Genomic DNA, 19,739 nt, shown 5'->3' with positions numbered 1-19,739 from the left:
AGGTCATCGCAGGGATGTGCTCAGCGTGTTTAAAGGCAAAGGACCATGCTTGGAAAGGAGGCAGCAAGGTCAGACAGAGGGTCTCCAGTCAAGGGACCTGGGATCCAGGATGGCTCCAGCCTTCCTTGTATGTTAATCCTCTGGGCTTCACGTTTTCCTTTTATACAGTGGAAAAATGGTGCTTTCCCCAGGCTGCCTCATAATGATGTTAGGAGGCTGAGATGGGACCAGAGCTTTGCTCTGCAGATAAGGGACAGTATGTGTTCCTTATATTAGGAACTAATGTCAACTAGACAATGTCTAGCACTCGCTTCAGCTTTGTGGTTTATTCTCTGCTCTGCATGTTATATTTGAGAACACAGTCTCAAAGAAAATTGTCCTTTTTTAAGTTATCAGAGATCTAGAAGATGATTAAAGTTATTTCACAAAAGTTTCCTAGTGGCCCAGTCCTGTCCTAGGAACAGGGGGAAGGGAGATTGCTCAGGAGAAATTTAAAACAGCCCCTGCTTTTCAGAAGTTTATGGTCCCTGTGGGGAAATGTGAGGGGAAACAATCTCTGTGAACATCCCGGTGCCCTTGCACCTGCTGTGGTCTTTGTCTAGAATCTGCTCCTCTTCCTAACTTTCACCCCAACTTTTTCCCCCAAACTTCATGGAAAACTAGTCATTATCCAAGATTTGTTTTGAGTAATATATTTCTTGGAAAATCTCCTATAAATTGCCCAGGCATACTTAGATATTTCTTCTTCGTTTTTCCCTGCGTTTTTTATATTCTTCATTCTTTCAACGGATATTCCTCAAATGCCTGCTATGCGGCTTGGGTACTGAGATACAGCGGTGAACCAGATAAAGGTACTAGTGAGTGGGGAAAGAGAGCATAAATAAGTAGATAGATGATGTCAGGTAGTGATAAGGTCTATAAAAAACAATAATGCAAGATAATGACGTGTGTGTTGTCTTCCCTCAAGAGAATGAACATCTGGAGGGCCTGGACTGTGTCTCTTTCTTTCTGTCTCTGCGGTCAGTGCACAGCCCTTGAGTGAGTTCAGTTACGTGTGTGCTGAGTCAGGAAGTGAATTCACATCAATGTTGTGTTAAATGACATGTATACACAGAAGGAACTAGGTGAACCACAGGTGCGCTGTCAGTGAGATTTTCTTCTCTTTTTCCCTAATCCTTGTGCTGTCAGAGCAGAAGCTGAACCAGCAGGAGGCACAGGCAGGATGGGTGTCAGCAGAACACTAAGCCCGTTTGCTGGACAAGGCCAAGTGCACAGAATGTGCCAGAATACAGAACCCTTTTAAGTCGGGCCTGCATCCTTTGGGAAATTATCCCAACCAACTGGACTGCCTCCCTTGAGAAACTGCCATTTACATTGATCATTAATATGATATCAGTATCACCTCAGTCTTTCAAAATGCTTTAAAGCTTGCTTGTAATACCCAGACTTATAGCTAGCTGCATGATGCCTTTCCTCCGGGATATAATGATGATCTCTAGGAAGACGTCTAGAAAGTTGTCTCAAATCTCTATGATAGGATGTATTACTTGAGGAAGGTTGGTTCATTCATTCATACAGTCATTCATTCAACAAATATTTATTGAACATTTATTATATCAGACCCTGTTACAGATGCTGGAGATACAGCTCTCCTTCTAGTTTGGAAGCTAGAGGGAGATTGGCATTAAATGAGTACGTGAATTTTATAGTATATTAAAAGTTGATAAGTGGTGAGGAGAAAAATAAAGCAGAGAAGAGTAATAGGAAATGCTTAAGGAGGGGGGTCCAATTTTGAATTGAGTGACTGGGGAGGACCTTGTTGAGAAGATAATTTGTGAGCAAACATTTGAAGGGAGTGAGGGCAGAGCCATGAGACTAAGCAAAGGAAGGGAAAATGTTCTAGGCAAAGGGAACAGCAAGAGGGAGAGGTGCTGGGGACACAGCAAGGAGGCCCATTCAGTGAGAGTGACCTGATCGAGGGAGAGAATGGTTCAGGTGAGTGTCAGAGCACAGGGTCAGATCCTGGGGCATTGTAGGCCATTATAGGTACTTTGTTTCTGAAATGGGAAGTCATTACAGCATTTTAAGCAGCATAGTGACATGATCTGACTTACATTTTCATGGCAGTGCTCCAGGGAGGAGGTGATGGTGGCTTAGAACAGGGTTGTAATGGTGGACATGGTGTGACATATCATATTCTGAAGGATTTCCGGATATTAGATGAAGGGTGTGAAAGAAAGAGGAGTTGGGGATAAAACTGAGGTTTTTTTAGCTTGAGCAACTGGAAGATGGGATGGCCATCAGCTGAGATGGGACAAGACTTTGGAGTGTTTTCGGGGAAGAGCAGAAGTTCTTTTTTAGTTGTGTTGATTGAGATGCTTTTTAGACGGCTGGATGGAGATGTCAAGTAGGGAGTTAGCTGTTTGAGTCTGAAGTTTCTGGAGAGGGCCAGCTATAGACCTCATTTGGGAATTGGGGAACACATGAATAGTATTTAAAACCATGAGATTTGAATGAGTGTAGATAGAAAAGAAATTCAAGGACTGTGCGTTGGAGCATGTCAATGTTAAGAGGTCTTGGAGACGAGGAAGAATAAAGAAAGGAAACTGAAAGGGAGCAGCCAGTGGGCAGGAGGAGAAAAATGTGCTGTCCTGGAATTGGGGTGAAGGGTTCAATGTGTCAAGTGCTGCTGACAAATCAGGTAAGAACTAAGTATTGACCATTGCAGTTAGCGACATGGAAGTGAAACAAAGCAGTTTCAGAGAAGCGTGGGGGCTGGATCAGGATTAGAGCAGTTTAAGAGAAAGGTGGAGAAAAAAGAATTGGAAAGAATAAGAGACAGTCTTAGAAGTTCGGCTGTAAATAGGAACAGAGAACTAGAAAGGAAGCTGGAGGAGGAAAGGGAGTCAAAAAGTAGGGTTTGGGGGCTTCCCTGGTGGCTCAATGGTTAGAGTCCGCCTGCCAATGCAGGGGACACGGGTTCGTGCCCCGGTCCGGGAGGATCCCACATGCCACGGAACGGCTGGGCTCGTGAGCCATGGCCGCTGAGCCTGCGCGTCCGGAGCCTGTGCTCCGCAACGGGAGAGGCCACAACAGTAAGAGGCCCGTGTACCACACACACACACAAAAAAGTAGGGTTGTTTTCTAAAGATGTGAGGTGATTAAAAATGATTCAGTAGAGAGGAATATTCTGATGAAGCAAGAAAGAGAGGGAAAGTTTCTGGAGTGATATCTTCAAGTAGGTGAGAAAGGGGGGTCTAGTGCAGGGGTTGGCCTTAGGATCACAGACAGTTTATCATATTAAGGGGGGGGCCGGTTATGGACACATGACGATAAGGGGTAGAGATGGGGGTAGGTGCTAGCAGAGATTTTCCGATTGCTTCAGTTTTCTCAGAGAAACCGGAAGTGAGGCCACTGACTGAGCGCGAGGATGGGAAAAACTCTTAGAGGTTGGAGGAGGAACTATAAACAGTCCAGAAGAAGGGGAGATGAATAAACTAATGTAGCAAATGTGATATTCACTCTGATGATATCTGATTTTTGTGTTTGCCTTTTTCATCTTTTCCCCTGATAGCTCATGTCCAGCATAATTCTAGCATGCAGTATATGCTAAATAAATATTTGCTCATTTCAGAACTGGAATCATACCTACTTGTACCTCAACTATAGCTGACCTTATATAGTATTTGCTGTTCTAAGCACCTACCTGTTTAATCCTCGTAACAGCTATGTGTATGGCTTTTAGAGCCGTGAGACTAGATGGAATCAACAAGGGAGTGGTATTAGTGTCTTCAGATTACAGATGATGAAACAGATTTTAAAATGTCCCACAACCTCATAACTTGCCTGAGGTTGGTCAGCCATTAGGAGACAGAACAGAGATGTGAATCTCAGCCTGCGTGACTCTCACACTGTATAACTACTGCCCTGGAGTTCATCTCATCTTCCCACTTCATCTTTAAAATAAGAGAACCAAGGCCCAGGTTGCTTATCACAAACGTCAAAGCTGAGATTGGAACCAAGCCCTCTTCCAGTTCAGTGTCCTTTCCACCGCCATCCCCCTAGATCAATCTCATCTTGGGATCCAGTTCCCACGCGCGTTAGCTACACTTAGTGGTAGCTATATGGTAATGGTCCTTAGTAACCAAGCGACTGGTATTTTGACGAGAGGCTCTTGCCCGCACCGACCCAGCCATCCAGGAGAGGGCAGTCCTGTGCGCATAAACACGCCTGCCCCACCCTAAGCTTCTTCCTGAAGCCAGAGTGCCTGATTCTTCGGAGAATGTTTGCCTAAAGCAGTGGTTCTGAAGCAGCAGTTCTGTCCCCCACCTGGCATTTGGCAATGTTTGGAGACATTTTGGGTTGTCATAACTGGAGGAGGGGAGGGAAGAAGCTCCTGGCATCTAATGGGTAGAGGCCAAGGAAGCTGCTAAACATCCTACGATGCACAGGACAGGCCTCCATCCCTCCCGCCCCTAACAAAGAATTATCTGACCCGAAATGCCAGTTGCTACGTTGAGAGGTTGAAAATCCCTGTCCTAAAGGAAAACCTTTAAATAGTCTGGTGTAATGGAACCAGAAAAATAAGTAGATGATGGCTTCAGTAAAGATGTTCAAAAGCAAGTAGGCAGTCAAGAATAATTTATGAATTCTGCTTCTGTGCAGAATGCCAAGGGTGTGAAGGCCTGCGTGGATCGTGATTTATCCCTTTAGCCATTCTCTACTTGCTGACTGTCGCCATCTGTGTGCCAAGCTGGGAGGTATGTGAATGTGCCCCTGGCAGCACAGGGCAGCCCCAAGGAGAGACGATCCCCCCTTAGCACCCAGGGCCTTTGTACTTACTTGCCTTTTGTCTGTCAAGGAAATCATCCCTCCTGTTCTTTGGAAACGTCGTCCACCCCCCGAACCATGTGTGATGTCGTAGACCTGTTCTTGCAAACTGTAGTCTGTCCCCATCACTGGTGACCTTGTGGGGGCATCAGCGTGCATGTTGACTGGCCCCATCACTTCTGCTATTCCAGGAGTGGCTCTCCAAGTCTCCACTCACCTGATCTACCTACACTTGCTTGTTAGTTGGGAGGGGTCACCTCGTTTGGGATTGGGAATGCTTTTCTGAAACACACCCATTTTGGAAAAGCATAAGCATTTATCAGCGCCTTACCTGAATCAGAGGTTGCTTCCAAGCCAGAATGAGCCCACTGTTCAATAAAATATTAACTTCTCTCTGTAAACCAAGCTGCTGCACTATGTCTCACAATGTGACTCTTGTTCAGCAGAACACAGAGCGTGAGTTACTAAGACCAGCCTTAGTCTGTGGAATTAGTTTGCTCTACGGCATGATTATCTTCTCCCACTTCCTTTGCACAGACCCTATTGTGAATGTCTAAAGACGCATGAATTATGAACCTAAAAGCAATTGATAGCTGTGAAAGGAAATATGAAACTATCTTTAAATTTTCTTCCAGTTGTAGGTTTTGCCAAAGAGCAAAGTGCCGTCTTCTTTCTCACAGTAGTTTATTTAAGACACACAGCGGAGGACGTCTAGAGGTCAAATGCAGCTGCAGAGCTGGGATTTGGTTTTACTAGATCCAAATGGAATTGAATTGAATTTCAGAGCTAATTCAAAGGCTTCTTTAGATGAGAGCAAATAAAGCAGGGTATAACCAGTGAATGGCAGAGCATTGCTGGGGTTGCATCACTGGCCTCGCTTTAATACAGTGTTGTGCTCCTGAAATTTAATAATAATAATAAAAATCGTTATCACTTACGTAGTGATATTTCTTTGGGCCAGCACTGACCAGGTAATCCCACTCTACTCTCTCTTGAACTACCACCAGCATATGGGTATTACAGATAAGGATACTAAAACTCCAAGAGGCCGAATAACTTGCCCCAAGCTACCCAAAAAGGGGTGAAGCTGAGATTTGAACCTAGAAGCTTAACACTGAGGCCCAGTAGATATTTTAAATGTCCTAGAAGAGTTTGCTCTTGAAATGAAATCTGAAATGAATCCCTTTGAAAAAATGAAGATCCTTGTCTCTTTTATTAAGTCTAAACTTCTGGTGAAGTGGGGTTCTATAACTTCTGGTGAAGTGGGGTTCTATAACAGAGTCCTAATGGCTTTGTGTGCTTCCATGAACGTAATTTTTATTTGCATCACTAAGTGTTGTGGTAGAAAAACCATGGGTTTTAGAGTCCAGTGTGTCCAGGTTTATATTCTCCCTCCACCAGTCATGAGCAATGAGACTTTGCAAAAGTCACTTGACTCTTCCAAACCTCAGTTTTCATATCTGTAAAGTGGGGCGAGTGTTAGAGTATAGGTCAAGTGTCTTGCAGATTGCATGCCAATCAGTCATCATAATTATCCCTGTTAATATTATTCATAAGTTAAATGTGTGTGCTCAATTTTTAGTTTTGCTATGAAGATCTTATATCATGGTGGATATTTCAAAATTTACTTTGGCATCTGTGTTTTGTGTAATGCCAAAGCCCAGGTATGAGGAAGCATGGCCTGTTGAACCTTCTTCCATACTTAGGAAAACATAGGTATAAAGCATGTTTGTGTTTTAAACTTTAGGAGCTGCACAGGTCATCGAAGGCGGCCAAGTGGAATATAAGCCTCTTTCGGGCATTCGGTATATGTGGTGGTACCATTTAATTGGCCTCATCTGGACTAGTGAATTCATCCTTGCATGCCAGCAAATGACTATAGCTGGGGCAGTGGTTACATGTTATTTCAACAGGTAGGTCTAGCATGTTATTCCTATTGATTTGTCTGTGTGCTTCATGTTGTGTATCTCAAAAGATATTTTGAAATTTTGACATGACCTCTCAAAAAGGACTGGCAAGAGTAAAAGACCAAGCTCAAAATTAGGAGGGATATTCATTTGGTAGTAAAAAGAAATGTTGTATCTTAAATCTGTCACATTTCCAACCTCTTTTACTTTAAGCTAGAAAATCCAGAAGGAAGCCCAACAGGGAAGTATTTGTACCGCTTAGAATTGAAAGATATCCAAAAGAAGGGGTTGACTTCTCCTGTAAATATCCATTATTACGGGCTTCAAACTTTAAAAACATTACTGATCTATTTGGAGCACACTTCAGTAAATTCTGCGAGCTTCATTTCATCCTATGCAAAATGAGGAGAATGTTTTCTTGAAAAACAATTTTAAATCCTAAGGGAATTGTACATGACTATAAAATATAATTCATGTTCATATAGTTAAGTGCTAGTGAATTAATTACTTGCTTCTCTGTTCGCTATGATACTTATTTAAGTGTTCATCCTCCTTTACCTCATCAAAATAATTGAGGACATACACACACACACACACACACACACACACACACACACACACACACACACACAATCTCAACCCTTTACCTCTTTTGTGTATGCTACTCTCCATGAGGCAAAGAGAAAGCCACAGGCAAGAAGAACACGGCCAGTAGAATGACAGGGTTGGACTCAGAACAGGAAGTTTACTCCTATGGGGCTGATCCTCCTCTAATCTCTCAGCCTAAATGAGCAGAAAAACATGAGGGTTCGTGGGGGTAAGAAAGTCAACCAGGGATGATTCATGCCACTGAGCAATTACCTCCTGATGGTAAGGGGTACTGTGGGTTTTATTACAGCGGTGTTGTTGGGAGCCTCCGTCATTAGAGAGCCCATAGAACGCACATAGGTCTGTAGACCTTGGCATTGAGAACCTTTGAGCCGTTGGAGGGGGTGATGTGTGCTGCTTACTCCTGAGTAGAGGAGCAGAGATTATTCTAACCAAATTGGCCAGCAGGTCATATCTCTCTGACAGCAGTGATTTTGTGCTATTTTAGTACCACAAAATCAAAGCATTTTCAATGAGAGCTTTTTATTTAAATTCCAGTGAAATGAATATCTCCCTATCTCTGTGCATTCGGTGGGAGAGGAGGCTGGTTTGAGCCACAAAAACTAGAGAGGCTCAGGAATTCAAGTGTAAAATGTGCTTCCAAAGATTAGTTTAAAAAGGTCTTCCTAAGGAGCAGTTGGGCCCCAGGGCCCCTCCTTCACACCAGCAGAAGACAAGACGGGAGCTTTGCTCTCTGGAGAAGTCATCAGAGAGGGTCTGGACGTGGGGCATCTGGCACAGCTGAGGCTGGGGCAAGGCTCTGCACTGAAAGAAGGGGGAGCAAGTGAAAGTCTAAATACTGAATAGTGTTCTACCTACTACCAACCCACACTCCACAGCTTAGCCTCCAGGATGTTGACAGCCAGGTTGATATTTCCTTGGCAGGAGATTATCGGATTCTTCTTTGGAGAAATTGTCTAACCCAAAGAAAGGACCTACAGATGGTGCCATGTGGGGGTCCCCCAATGAAATGGCCTGTTTCCCTGACTCTGAACCAGGTCGTGGAACTCACCGGTCAGCAGTCACCCTCATATAGAACCTCTAATTCACTTTTCAGTGCCCCACTCTTAAATGTGAACTGATAACCAGTGATTGTTAAACATTAGAAGGAGCCTCTAGTGAAAGAAAAAGATCAAAATGAACAAAACAAACAAACAAAAAGAACTTAGGGAAAATAGGGACAATGCAGGCAGCAGAAGAAAACTACAACAACGACAACTATAATATCCTCAGAAAGAACCAAGAAATGTTGCTTCCATAAAATAAGAATTAAAAAAAAAGAATATTGAGACAACAAGAAAGACCTCTTTGTAGTTAAAAATATGATTGCAGAGTGATATTTTTCTATTGAGGGATTAAAATATAAAGTTGAAGAACTCTTTCAGAAGGTAGAACAAAAAGATAAAGAGATGCAAAATGGGAGAAAAAGGATAAAAAATCAGAGGCTAATTTAGGACACCCAACATCTGACTAATATGAGTTCCAGAAATAGAGAACGAAGAAAAAAGAAGGGAAGAAATTATCAAAATTTCCCAGATCTGGAGGACATGAGTAAAGAGAAGATTCCAGAAGCTTTACAGAGAATAACAGATCACAGGCAAAGTATCAAGAACTAGAATGGGTAAAAGACCTATATACTGAAAACTATAAAACTTTGATGAAGGAAATTGAAAATGAAACAAATAAATGGAAAGATATCCTGTGTTCATGGATTGAAAGAATTAATATTGTAAAAATGTCCATACTACCCAAAGCAATCTACAGATTTAATGCAATCCTGATCAAAATACCCATGACATTTTTCACAGAAGTAAAACAAATAATCCTAAAATTTATATGGAACCACAGAAGACCCCAAATAGCCAGAGCAATCTTGAAAAAAAGAACAAAGGTGGAGGTTTCACACTCTGTGACTTCAGACTGTACTGCAAAGCTACAGTAATCAAAACTACAAAGCTACAGTGGCATAAAAACAGACACATAGATCAATGGAACAGAATAGAGAGCCCAGAAATAAACTTATGCACTTATGTTCAATTAATTTATGACAAAGGAGGCAAAAATATACAGTGGGGAAAAGAAAGTCTCTTTAATAAGTGATGCCAGGAAATGGACAGCTACATGTAAAAGAATGAAATTAGAACATTTTTGCATACTGTATACCAAAATAAACTAAAAAGGATTACAGACCTAAATGTAAGACTGGAAACCATAAAACTCCCAGAAGAAAACAGGCAGAACACTCTTTGACATAAGCCATAGTAATAGTTTTTGGATCTATTGCCTCAAGCAAAGGAAACAAAAGCAAAAATAAACAAATTAAACTTAAAAGCTTTTGCACAACAAAGGAAACCATCAGCAAAATGAAAAGACAACCTACTGAATGGGAAAGATATTTGTAAATGATATGACCAATAAGGAGTTAATATCCAAAATATATAAAGAAGTCATAAAACTCAATATCAAAAAAAATAACCCAATTTAAAAATGGGCAGAAGACCTGAATAGATATTCTTCCAAAGAAGTCATAGAGATGGCCAACAGGCACATGAAAAGATGCCCAACATTGCTAATCATCAGAGAAATACAAATCAAGACCATGAGAGATCACCTCACACCTGTCAGAATGGCTGTAGTCAAAAGGACCACAAATATCCAATGTTGGCAAGGACATGGAGAAAATGGAACCCAAGTAACTGTTGGTGGGAATGTAAATTGGTGCAGCCACTATGGAGAACAGTATGGAGGTTCCTTAAAAAACTAAAAATAGAAGTACCATATGATCCCACAATTCCACTGCTGGGTATACATCCAAAGAAAATGAAAACACTGATTCCAAAAGATATATGCACCCCAGTGTTCAGGCAGCATTATTTACAACAGCCAAGATATTGAAGCTACCTAAGTGTCCATCAGTAGATGAATGGATAAAGAAGAGGTGGCATATTTATACAATGGAATATTAGCCATAAAAAAGAATGAGATTTTGCTATTTTGAAACAACATGGGTGGACCTGGAGGGGATTATACTTAGTGAAATAAATTAGAGAAAGACAAATACTATATGTTATCACTTATATGTGGAATCTAAAACATAAAACAAGTGAATGACTATAACAAAACAGAAACAGACCTACAGATTTAGAGAACAAACTAGTGGTTTCCATTTGGGAGAGGGAAGTGGAGAGGGTTAAGGTAGGGATAGGGAATTAAGAGGTACACACTACTATGTATAAGATAAATAAGTTACAAGATATATTGTACAACACAGGGAATACAGCCAATATTTTATAATAACCTTAATGGAGTATAATTTTTAAAAATATTGAATCACTGTGTTGTACACCTGAAACTAATATTGTAAATCAACTGTACTTCAATAAAAAGTAAAATTAAATTTAAAAAAAACTAGAATGAGATCTGATGTTCAACAGCAACTCTGAAGCAGGGAGACAGTAGGACAAGGCTGTCAAAATTCTAAGGAAAGATTATTTCCAACCTAAAGTTCTAGACCTACTCATACTATCAGTCAAGGGTAAAGGAGGATAAAGTCCTGTTCAGGCATACAACATCCCAAAAGATTTCCTCCCCACATCCTTTCTCCACTGAAACTAATGAGTAAGCCAGGGAGGAAAACATGAGCTTCAGGAAATGGGCTCCAACACAGTGAAGAAAAGAAGGGAATCACCAGGAGGGTAGCTAGTCAGCAGGTATAGAGCACAACCAGTCCGAGAAGGAGCTGGAGAGCAGTGGGCTCCAGGAGGGATGTCTCTAAGAAAAAATAAAAAGCAAACTGAGAGAATATCAGATGTGTTGTTTGAATATGTAGAGAAAAAATTTATACTTTGGTGAAGCATTTGGTGAAGTCCATGGAAAACCAAGCAAATAAAAAATGTGAAACATTATCAACTTAAGGAAAAACCAAAAGTTGTACAGAAAAGGAAATATAATCAGAATACACTGTTTGGATCAGTTGTATTTTTTTTTATGTACTGATTTTAGTTTATTTATGTACTGATAATGTAAACCCTAAACATTAACTAAAACACAGTGGTGAAAGATTGAAAGTTTTTTCTCTAAGATCAGAAACAAGACAAGAGTGCCCACTCTTACCATTTCTATTCAACATAGTACAGGAAGACCTAGCCAGAGCAATCAGGCAAGAAAAAGGGGGGGGGGAAATGCATCTAAATCAGAAAAGAAGAAGTAAAATTGCCTTTGTTTGCAGATGATATGATCTTATATATAGAAAATCCTAAAGATTTCATCAGAAAACTGTTAGACTAAATCAATGAATTCAGTAAAGTTTCAGGATACAAAATCAGCATACAGAAAATGGGTGCATTTCTATACTCTAACAACAAAATATCTAAAAAAGAAATAAAGAAAACAATCCCATTCACGATAGCATCAAAAACAATAAAATATTTAGGAGTGAATTTAACTAAGGAGGTGAAATATGTGTTTACTGAAAAGTACAAGACTCTGATGAAAGAAAGACACAAACAAATGGAAATATATCCTGTGTTCATGGATCAGAAGAATTAATATTGTTAAAATATCCATATTACCCAAAGCCATCTATAGATTTAATACATTCCCTGTCAAAATTTCAATTATATTTTCCGCAGAAATAGAAAAAGAATCCTAAAATTTGTAGGGAATCACAAAAGATCCCAAATGGCCAAAACCATCCTGAGAAAGAAGAACACACCTGGAGGCATCATACTTCCTGATTTCAGACTATACAACAGAGCTATAGTATTGTATGGTACTATATGAACAGTATGGTACTGGCATAAAAATAGACCCATAGATCAATAGAAGAGAACTGAGATCCCAGAAAGGGGAAAGGATAATATCTTCAGTAAATGGTTCTGGAAAAACTGGATAACCCCATGAAGAAGAATAAAATTAAACCTCTTTATTATACTGTTCACAGAAGTTAATTCAAAATGGTTTAAAGACTTAAAACATAAGAACTAAAACCATAAAACTCCTAGAAGAAAACATAAGGGAAAAGCTCCTTGACATCAGTCTTAGAAATAATTTTTTGAATATGACGCCAAAAGCACAAGCGACAACAGCAAAAATTAGTGAGACTGCATCAGACTAAAAATCTCTACACAGTAAAAGAACCAGTCAACAAAATGAAAGGGCAGCCTATGGAGTGGGAGAAAATATTTGCAAATTGCATGTCTGATAAGCTGTTAAAAACCAAAATATATAAAGAACTCACACAACTCAATAGTAAAAAAAAAAAAAAAAAAAAAAAAAATCCAGTTAAAAAATCGGCAGAGGAACTGAACTTCTTTTCCAAAGAAGACATACAAATAACCAACAGGCACATGAAAATGTGCTCAACATCACTAATCATCAGGGAATGCAAATCAAAACCACAATGAGATATCACCTTATACCTGTCAGAATGTCTATCATCAAAAAGACAAGAGGGCTTCCCTGGTGGCGCAGTGGTTGAGAATCTGCCTGCTAATGCAAGGGACACAGGTTCGAGCCCTGGTCTGGGAGGATCCCACATGCCGTGGAGCAACTAGGCCCATGAGCCACAACTACTGAGCCTGCGCATCTGGATCCTGTGCTCCGCAACAAGAGAGGCTGCGATAGTGAGAGGCCTGCGCACCGCGATGAAGAGTGGCCCCCGTTTGCCACAACTAGAGAGAGCCCTCGCACAGAAATGAAGACCCAACACAGCCAAAAATAAATAAATAAATAAAGCCAAGCATTTAAAAAAAAAAAGACAAGAGATAACTGTTGGCAAGGATGTAGAAAAGAGGGAGCCCTTGTGCGCTGTTGGTGGGCATGTAAATTGGTGCAGCAATTACGGAAACAGTATAACAGTATGGAGGTTCCTCAAGAAATTAAAATCAGAACCGCTATACAGTCCAGCAATCCCACTTCTTGTGTGTATATCCAAAGGAAATAAAAAAATTATCTTGAAGAAATATCTTCACTCCCATGTTCACTGCAGCACTAGTCACAGTAGCCAAGGTATGGGAACAACCTAAGTGTCCATCGAAAGGTGCATGGATAAAGAAGATGTGATATATATAATGGAATATTATTCAGCCGTGGGAAGGAAATTCTGCCATTTGCAGCAACATGGATGGACCTTGAGGGCATTATGCTAAGTGATATAATTCACAGAAAAACAGTTACTGGATGATATCACTTATATGTGGAATCTAAAAAAGCTGAACTCACAGAAACAGAGTAGAATGGTGGTTACCAGGGGCTGGGGGTAGGGGAAAGGGGAGATAACTGGTTAAAGGGTACAAACTTCTAGATAGAAGATGAATAAGTTCTGGGGATCTAATGTACAGCATGGTGATTATGCTTAATAAGACTGTATTATATACTTGAAAGTTGCTAAAAGAGTAGATCTTAAATGTTCACACCACAAAAAAGAAATGGTTAAATATATGAGGTGATGGAGGTGTTAGCTAACGCTATGGTGGTAATCACTTTTCAATATATAAGTGGATCAAATCAACACATTGTGTACCTTGGACTTACATAATGTTATATGTCAATTATATCTCAATAAAGCTGGGAAAAAAACATTAAAAACTTCAGTGTAATTATGTTGAGAAGAAGAGGGGTGGGAAAATGAGTGTTTTGGGGAGTTTAGGCTGTGTAGGAGAATAAAACCTGCATCTTCCATGGTGGGAAGTCGGTTGACAGTCTCTGAGGCTGAAAAAAAAAATCAAGAAATAGCAGTAAGAACAAGTAATTTAGAAGTGTGAGGGTGAGTTCCAGAAGAAACAGCTAAAATATTACCTCCAGGGAGAGAAAATTAGTGGTGGGGAAAGAAAACTGTTGTTTTTCCTGTTACGCCTAGCAGTACTATTTGACTTTTTAAGATATTTCATATATTTGATAAAAATAAACAAACTAATTCAAAGTAAAATGCATGCTGATTTATTTTTAGCACTACTATTTCATTTATTAAAGAGTTCTGCATTCTTCTTGACTGTGTGCTAATTTTGAAACCTCAAGGTTTTTCTTATCTCAGGGCTCACCATTCTTTAGTCTCATGTTCTAGCCTGCACTCAGGGTGAGAATTAAATATAGCCAGAGTGCATTCATCTCTGTCATTCATTTAAGCAGTAAGAGGGCTGAAGAGTTCATACAAAGACCATCAAGTACCAGGACATGGGCAACCTATGTCATTTCCCTCTTACGACCATTTGCTTGAAGAGGGGTCAACTGAGAGCCATAAAGATGTGGCTGAGATGTGATAGGAAGGAACCAGCACCGCTCAGTTTGGAGAAGGGACGCATGAGGCATGACTTCATCGTTTGCAGCTATACAAAAGATGGTTTCCAGCTGCTTTGGATTTGCTGAGGAGGAAGTGAGGAAGTGGAATCACAGCGGAGCCTAAGGAATGTAGGTAGGAGACAGATGAGTTTCCTAACCCTGAGAAGAGCCGCCGAGGACCTGTTCCTCATAGCAAGGTGCTTCCATTTTCTTTGAGACTGGAAAGATGAATCTCACAGCTTCCCCACAGTCATCACAATCCCATCTTGCAGTAGTTTTGCTGAAAGAAATATCAGGAAAGGACAAGGTCTCTGCAGGGACACACCATGCTCCTTTGCCCAGGACCAGGTTGACATTGGAGGCCATCCATCCATCCTGTGCAGCCCAGTCCTTGTCCAGGAGCCATAGCACAAAATGAATTTTCCATACTGTTGAAGAGTTCTCAATGAGCACTAGGCTGGATCTAACTGGAGCTAAAACGTGCCTCTAGGACCCCGAAGTTGCTGGATTCGACTTATGCTCTACGGTCCCAGCAAATAGTAGTTGCAAAACAGCACTTACGTACCATGACCCAGAGGAGCTACAGACTTGGATGAATGGAACCATTAAATGCTTTGTCCAGTGACTTGAGCTGATGCAGTGTCCTGGGGCCCTGGCTCCACTGCACAGGGCCAGGCACCTTTAGCACTCAGCAGCCACAAGTTTAAAAGTAGGGGAGCTAGGCGTGTGGGGCGCATCCTCGAGTCTCCTGCTCTCTCACACTGCCCAGGGTCTTCCTACTGCCACCACCCACAGAACCCAGTGGAAGAGGCTCAGCGTGCAGTACTCCCTAGAGACAGAGGCACAGGCCTGACGGGAGGCCCTAGCATCCTCACAAGCCCATCACTGAGCTGCCCAATACACCCCTCGCTGCACTGCAGTCCCGAACGCCAATTCTCAAAATATGGTGAAGTCTCAGTTTAAGCTTCACCAGGTGTAATCAGAGCCTCTTCCTGAAGGCAGTTTTTGCTGGTTGTGAAGGTAACAGAGGTGAAGGCCCCAGCCACATGCATAGCGGAGGAGGGCTGATAAGGTGATGTTACCTTTGAACATGGAAAAAAGGTCTAGGGAGAGAAAGTGGGGACTCCAAGACCCTCCACTGATAGACCTTTCCCTGTGGGGTGGCATTATAGTTCTCAGGGTGGGTATCGAGTGACTCCTGGCTCCACAAGCTAGCCTTCTTTTCAGGTTTTCTCTCTCACGTGGTAACTCAGCTTCTGGAATGTCTACATCTTCTTCCAGCCAAGCCCTGGAGCGGCTGGAGCCATCACTGGGATGCAACATGGATAAGGGCAGTCCAGACAGTGCAGACACTCCTCTGCCTGAAATGGTTAATCCCATCCCAGCAAAGCCTTGGCAATCAGGTGCCTAACCCCAAACTTCAGTACCCGGAGGACCAGCCCCCAAGGCCCAGTTCACAGTGGCTTGTGAATCCTTTGTTTCCCTACCAGATGGAAAGCAGGTGCTGCCTTCTTCTCTCTGCATCTCCTCTTGAGCACCATAATATGTTCTAAGGCACATAAATCTCCTAAATGGGAAAGTAAACATTCTTCCTTTTAAAAAAAAGAATGAGGAAAAGGAAAAAAAATGTGTCAGATTTTCCTGGCTGTGCTACTTTTCTAGTTTATCAGATCTAAATGAATTCATATCAGCAATAGCTTCCCTGGTATTTCCTATTTTCAACAATATTGAGTTGAAACACACATCGCCCTTTTTGTGGCACAACTGGATTGCAGTTATTCTGCTCGCAATATTACTTTCATATTCTCTATTCCTTCCTGGATGATTTAAGTAACAGCAAAATACGGCTGTTGCCAACTCTTGAAACATTTCTGGACAATTTCCTTTTCTTCCCCAAAACCTAGATTCTTGTCAAAACCTTAATTCATAGTGACTTATTAGCAACCAGAGCAAGTTGTAGAATAATCCATTATGAAGAAAGCAAGCTTCACTTGGAATCAGTGAAGTGGCTTTTCGGAAAGGGCCTCATTTTCTAGAACTGGCATCAGAGTGTCGGGGGAGGGGTTGCATCAGCCCTCCCTCCTTTGTTTTATCTTTCAGGCTTGGGTAGGGGATATGCCCATTCTGTTCTTTTTCACTTTTTTTCCTGCCTGTGAAACTGACTTTTGCATTCTTGAGAGCTGTGTCATGAAGTCCGGTAAATGATTCATAGTGAAGTGACCTTTACAGAGCAGAGCAGAAATCAGCTGGGTTTCAGGAGCTTGGAGCTGTGTGAAAGCCAGAACGTTTCCTCCCTTCGCTGTAAGCTGGTTCCTCTCTGGCTGCCAATCCTGGTCATGTGATTTGGTGGTGATTTTAATCACCGAGCTAATACTGGCAATATTTACAGATGCACGTGTGTAATTTAAACCTTGGGGATTATTATATAATTAAACTTTTGAAAATGAAATCAATACGCAATTTAATGGATTGGTGGAGGTGGTAGGCGTGGTAAAGAGGAAAACTTGTTTAACTCATCAGTATTTTTTTTTAAATTTTCTGTTCCATGTTTGTAACATTGAGCGCCACCAAATGGAATTAACTTCGTCCAAGAAATCATTTAACCTTAGCTACCAAGGAGTGTAAAAAACTTGCCAAATGCGGATGGCATCCCTGCTTTCTAAATTGTTAGTACCACAGATGATTTGAACCAGAGAGAAGTTTCTCGTTTCTTTCTAAATAGTGTTTTTTAAATGCTGTCTTTTTTTCTCCTGTTCCCAGAAATAAAAATGACCCTCCTGATCGCCCGATCCTTTCATCTCTCTCCATTCTTTTCTGCTACCATCAGGGAACAGTTGTCAAAGGGTCATTTTTAATCACTGTGGTGAGGATGCCAAGAGCCGTTCTCATGTACATCTATAACACTCTGAAAGAGAAGGTAAGGCAGCACCCTAAAACAGAGTGCGCTCCGTGTTTGGGTTACAGAAAAGTTAATCGCTGGAAAACTACACTGGGTCCTGGGACAGGAATGTGACCTGTGCCAGTGGCCGTTCAGAAAGCTCCAGTGTTCTTCAGGTCCCATCCCCCCACCCCCAGCAATCTTTTTGTCCCGGTCCCTGTTTTGTTCATAGCTTTGTTTGTTGGATTTTCTCCAATGTGGTGGCAGAGGTGGGGTGGAGAGGGCATAGCTCTGAGTTTGCTGGTTTTCCTTCTTATTTAAATGCTGAAAAAATGGGAGGAATTCTTAACATGCAACTTAAGCAAGTTTTTACGGACATTTATCATGCTTTATTTTTTAAAGAAAGAAAAATACACTATAAGATAAGAATAATGTTTGTTTGTTTCTGTTTTCATGCTAAAATATTCCCCACCTTTTGTGTTTCCTGGAGGGTGACCTGGGAAGTTGCTGGTGTGTGTGTGTGTGTGTGTGCGCGCGCACGTGCACACACACGCACGTGCCTGATAGTTAGAAATGGGCAAGCTGACCTCAATCTCAGCTCCAAAGACAGAAAACTGTGGAGCTTTTGTGCCTGGGGTTTTTTCTCCTCCCTGGTTTTTATTTCCATGCACATTTGGTTATGAATGGCAGTGGAAACCAAAACACCAGGAAAACAGCTGTTCTCATGGTATTTCTGGCCTGCCAAACAAGGGAAGGTTGGATTTTCCCCAACTTTTCTGTTCTCACACAATGTTAATCTCGACCCCATCCCCACCTCAGCGCTGGTGACTTGGTCAGAGTTTCTCAAACGTACATGAGTCCAACCTTTTGGGTATACGTGTGTGCTCTTAGTTAATTGGGGAAGTTTTACATGTGGGTTCATAATTATACTTTAGAATTGTTTTTGTTTGCTCTTTTAAGCAGAAATCTGAATTGTTGATATTTAAGTCTGTAATCAAGATTTAAGATTAGTATATTAATTAGGAACAATTGATTGAATTTCACATAAAATTATCTAGCTTCCTCATCTTGAAATGCATGCTAAACCGTTGCCCCTGATCATAGAGTATTTTCTTGTATTTCTGTTGAAGCACTGCTTAGCTACATGTCTGTGACTTGAAGAAGCATTTGCACATCCAGGACAAATCAAGCTACTCCGGCTCTTGCATTTTGAAATTGATCCTTCAATCTTAGAAAACTTGGGAGAAGGATTTCTTGAAGAACAGAGCAGCTTTTTTATTTTAAATATATTCATATAGTTTATATATATTAAATATATTCATATTTAGGTATATGTATGCATTAGTAATAGATACTCACAAATTAATGAGCAGCAGGGGACTAACTATCTCCCCTAGAGCTAGACACCTTAAATTCTTTGGGGAAACAGCCTCCATAAATCTGAAAGAGAAGTTACTGGTTCATCCTCTCCGGCAGAGGTCTAAAAGGTTATTTATTACTCGCCAGATCCCATAAGGACTAAGGGGCCAAACTCCCTTTTAGTGGTGTCACTGTTGGAGAAATGTGTCCTTTCTTAGGTTAAAAAAAAATGGTCTTCCTAAGCAGCCTTACAGCCCCATACTGTACCTACAAGTGAAACATTTCACACGGCCACTGTGAGACCCTTCTTACATTAAGTGTCTTATTTACAACCATGGCCAGGCTGAAAAGTATCCAGGTCAAATTTCATCCAATTGAATTAACATTGAGACAAGAAAATGTCCAGGTAAGGCTGAGTTATTCCTGGGGTCCTCAAAGAGAGCTATTTCAGGATTGTTTTCAGGGATCCTCCACTCTGGGTCTGGGCACATTCAATCACCCCTCCCCGCAACAAGTTTCGTTAAATTATTCATTCCTGAGTTATACACAAGTTCAAGTTACATTTCGAAGGACTGATTTATCCCTAAAAATTTAGCCCTGAAAGGCTCACTGTAGGATGTATTTCCAAAAAAATTAAACCTGACTCTTTTTACGTGAACACGTAACTAGTATCTACAGTGCATTCGCTTTATTGTCTCAGGGATGTGAATTTTTCATGAATACAGACTTTGGTTTGAAAAAGCAGAGTTTATAATTGAAGACACTTAGGGGAAGGTGAAGAGGGAAGAGAGATTGATTCTTTTTTTTTTACTAGAACCAGGAGGTCTACTTCACCTTTG

The 19,739-nt window shown here is 41.1% G+C and overlaps 1 protein-coding gene across 3 annotated transcripts in view; it reads left to right on the top strand.

The window, feature by feature from the left end:
* The window catches only part of SLC44A3 (solute carrier family 44 member 3), a 94,525-nt gene that overhangs the window by 37,885 nt on the left and 36,901 nt on the right, over window positions 1-19,739 (top strand). For all 3 annotated transcript variants that reach the window (XM_019919312.3, XM_004322417.4, XM_004322418.4), the window contains 2 exons: window positions 6,578-6,743; window positions 17,424-17,580. In XM_019919312.3, the coding sequence (XP_019774871.2) occupies window positions 6,578-6,743; window positions 17,424-17,580 (323 nt within the window). The remainder of the gene's footprint in view (window positions 1-6,577; window positions 6,744-17,423; window positions 17,581-19,739) is intronic.

This window comes from Tursiops truncatus, chromosome 1 (assembly GCF_011762595.2).
Source record: "Tursiops truncatus isolate mTurTru1 chromosome 1, mTurTru1.mat.Y, whole genome shotgun sequence".
Classification (NCBI taxonomy): Eukaryota; Metazoa; Chordata; class Mammalia; order Artiodactyla; family Delphinidae; genus Tursiops; species Tursiops truncatus.
This window is presented reverse-complemented; position numbering and strand designations above follow the sequence as displayed.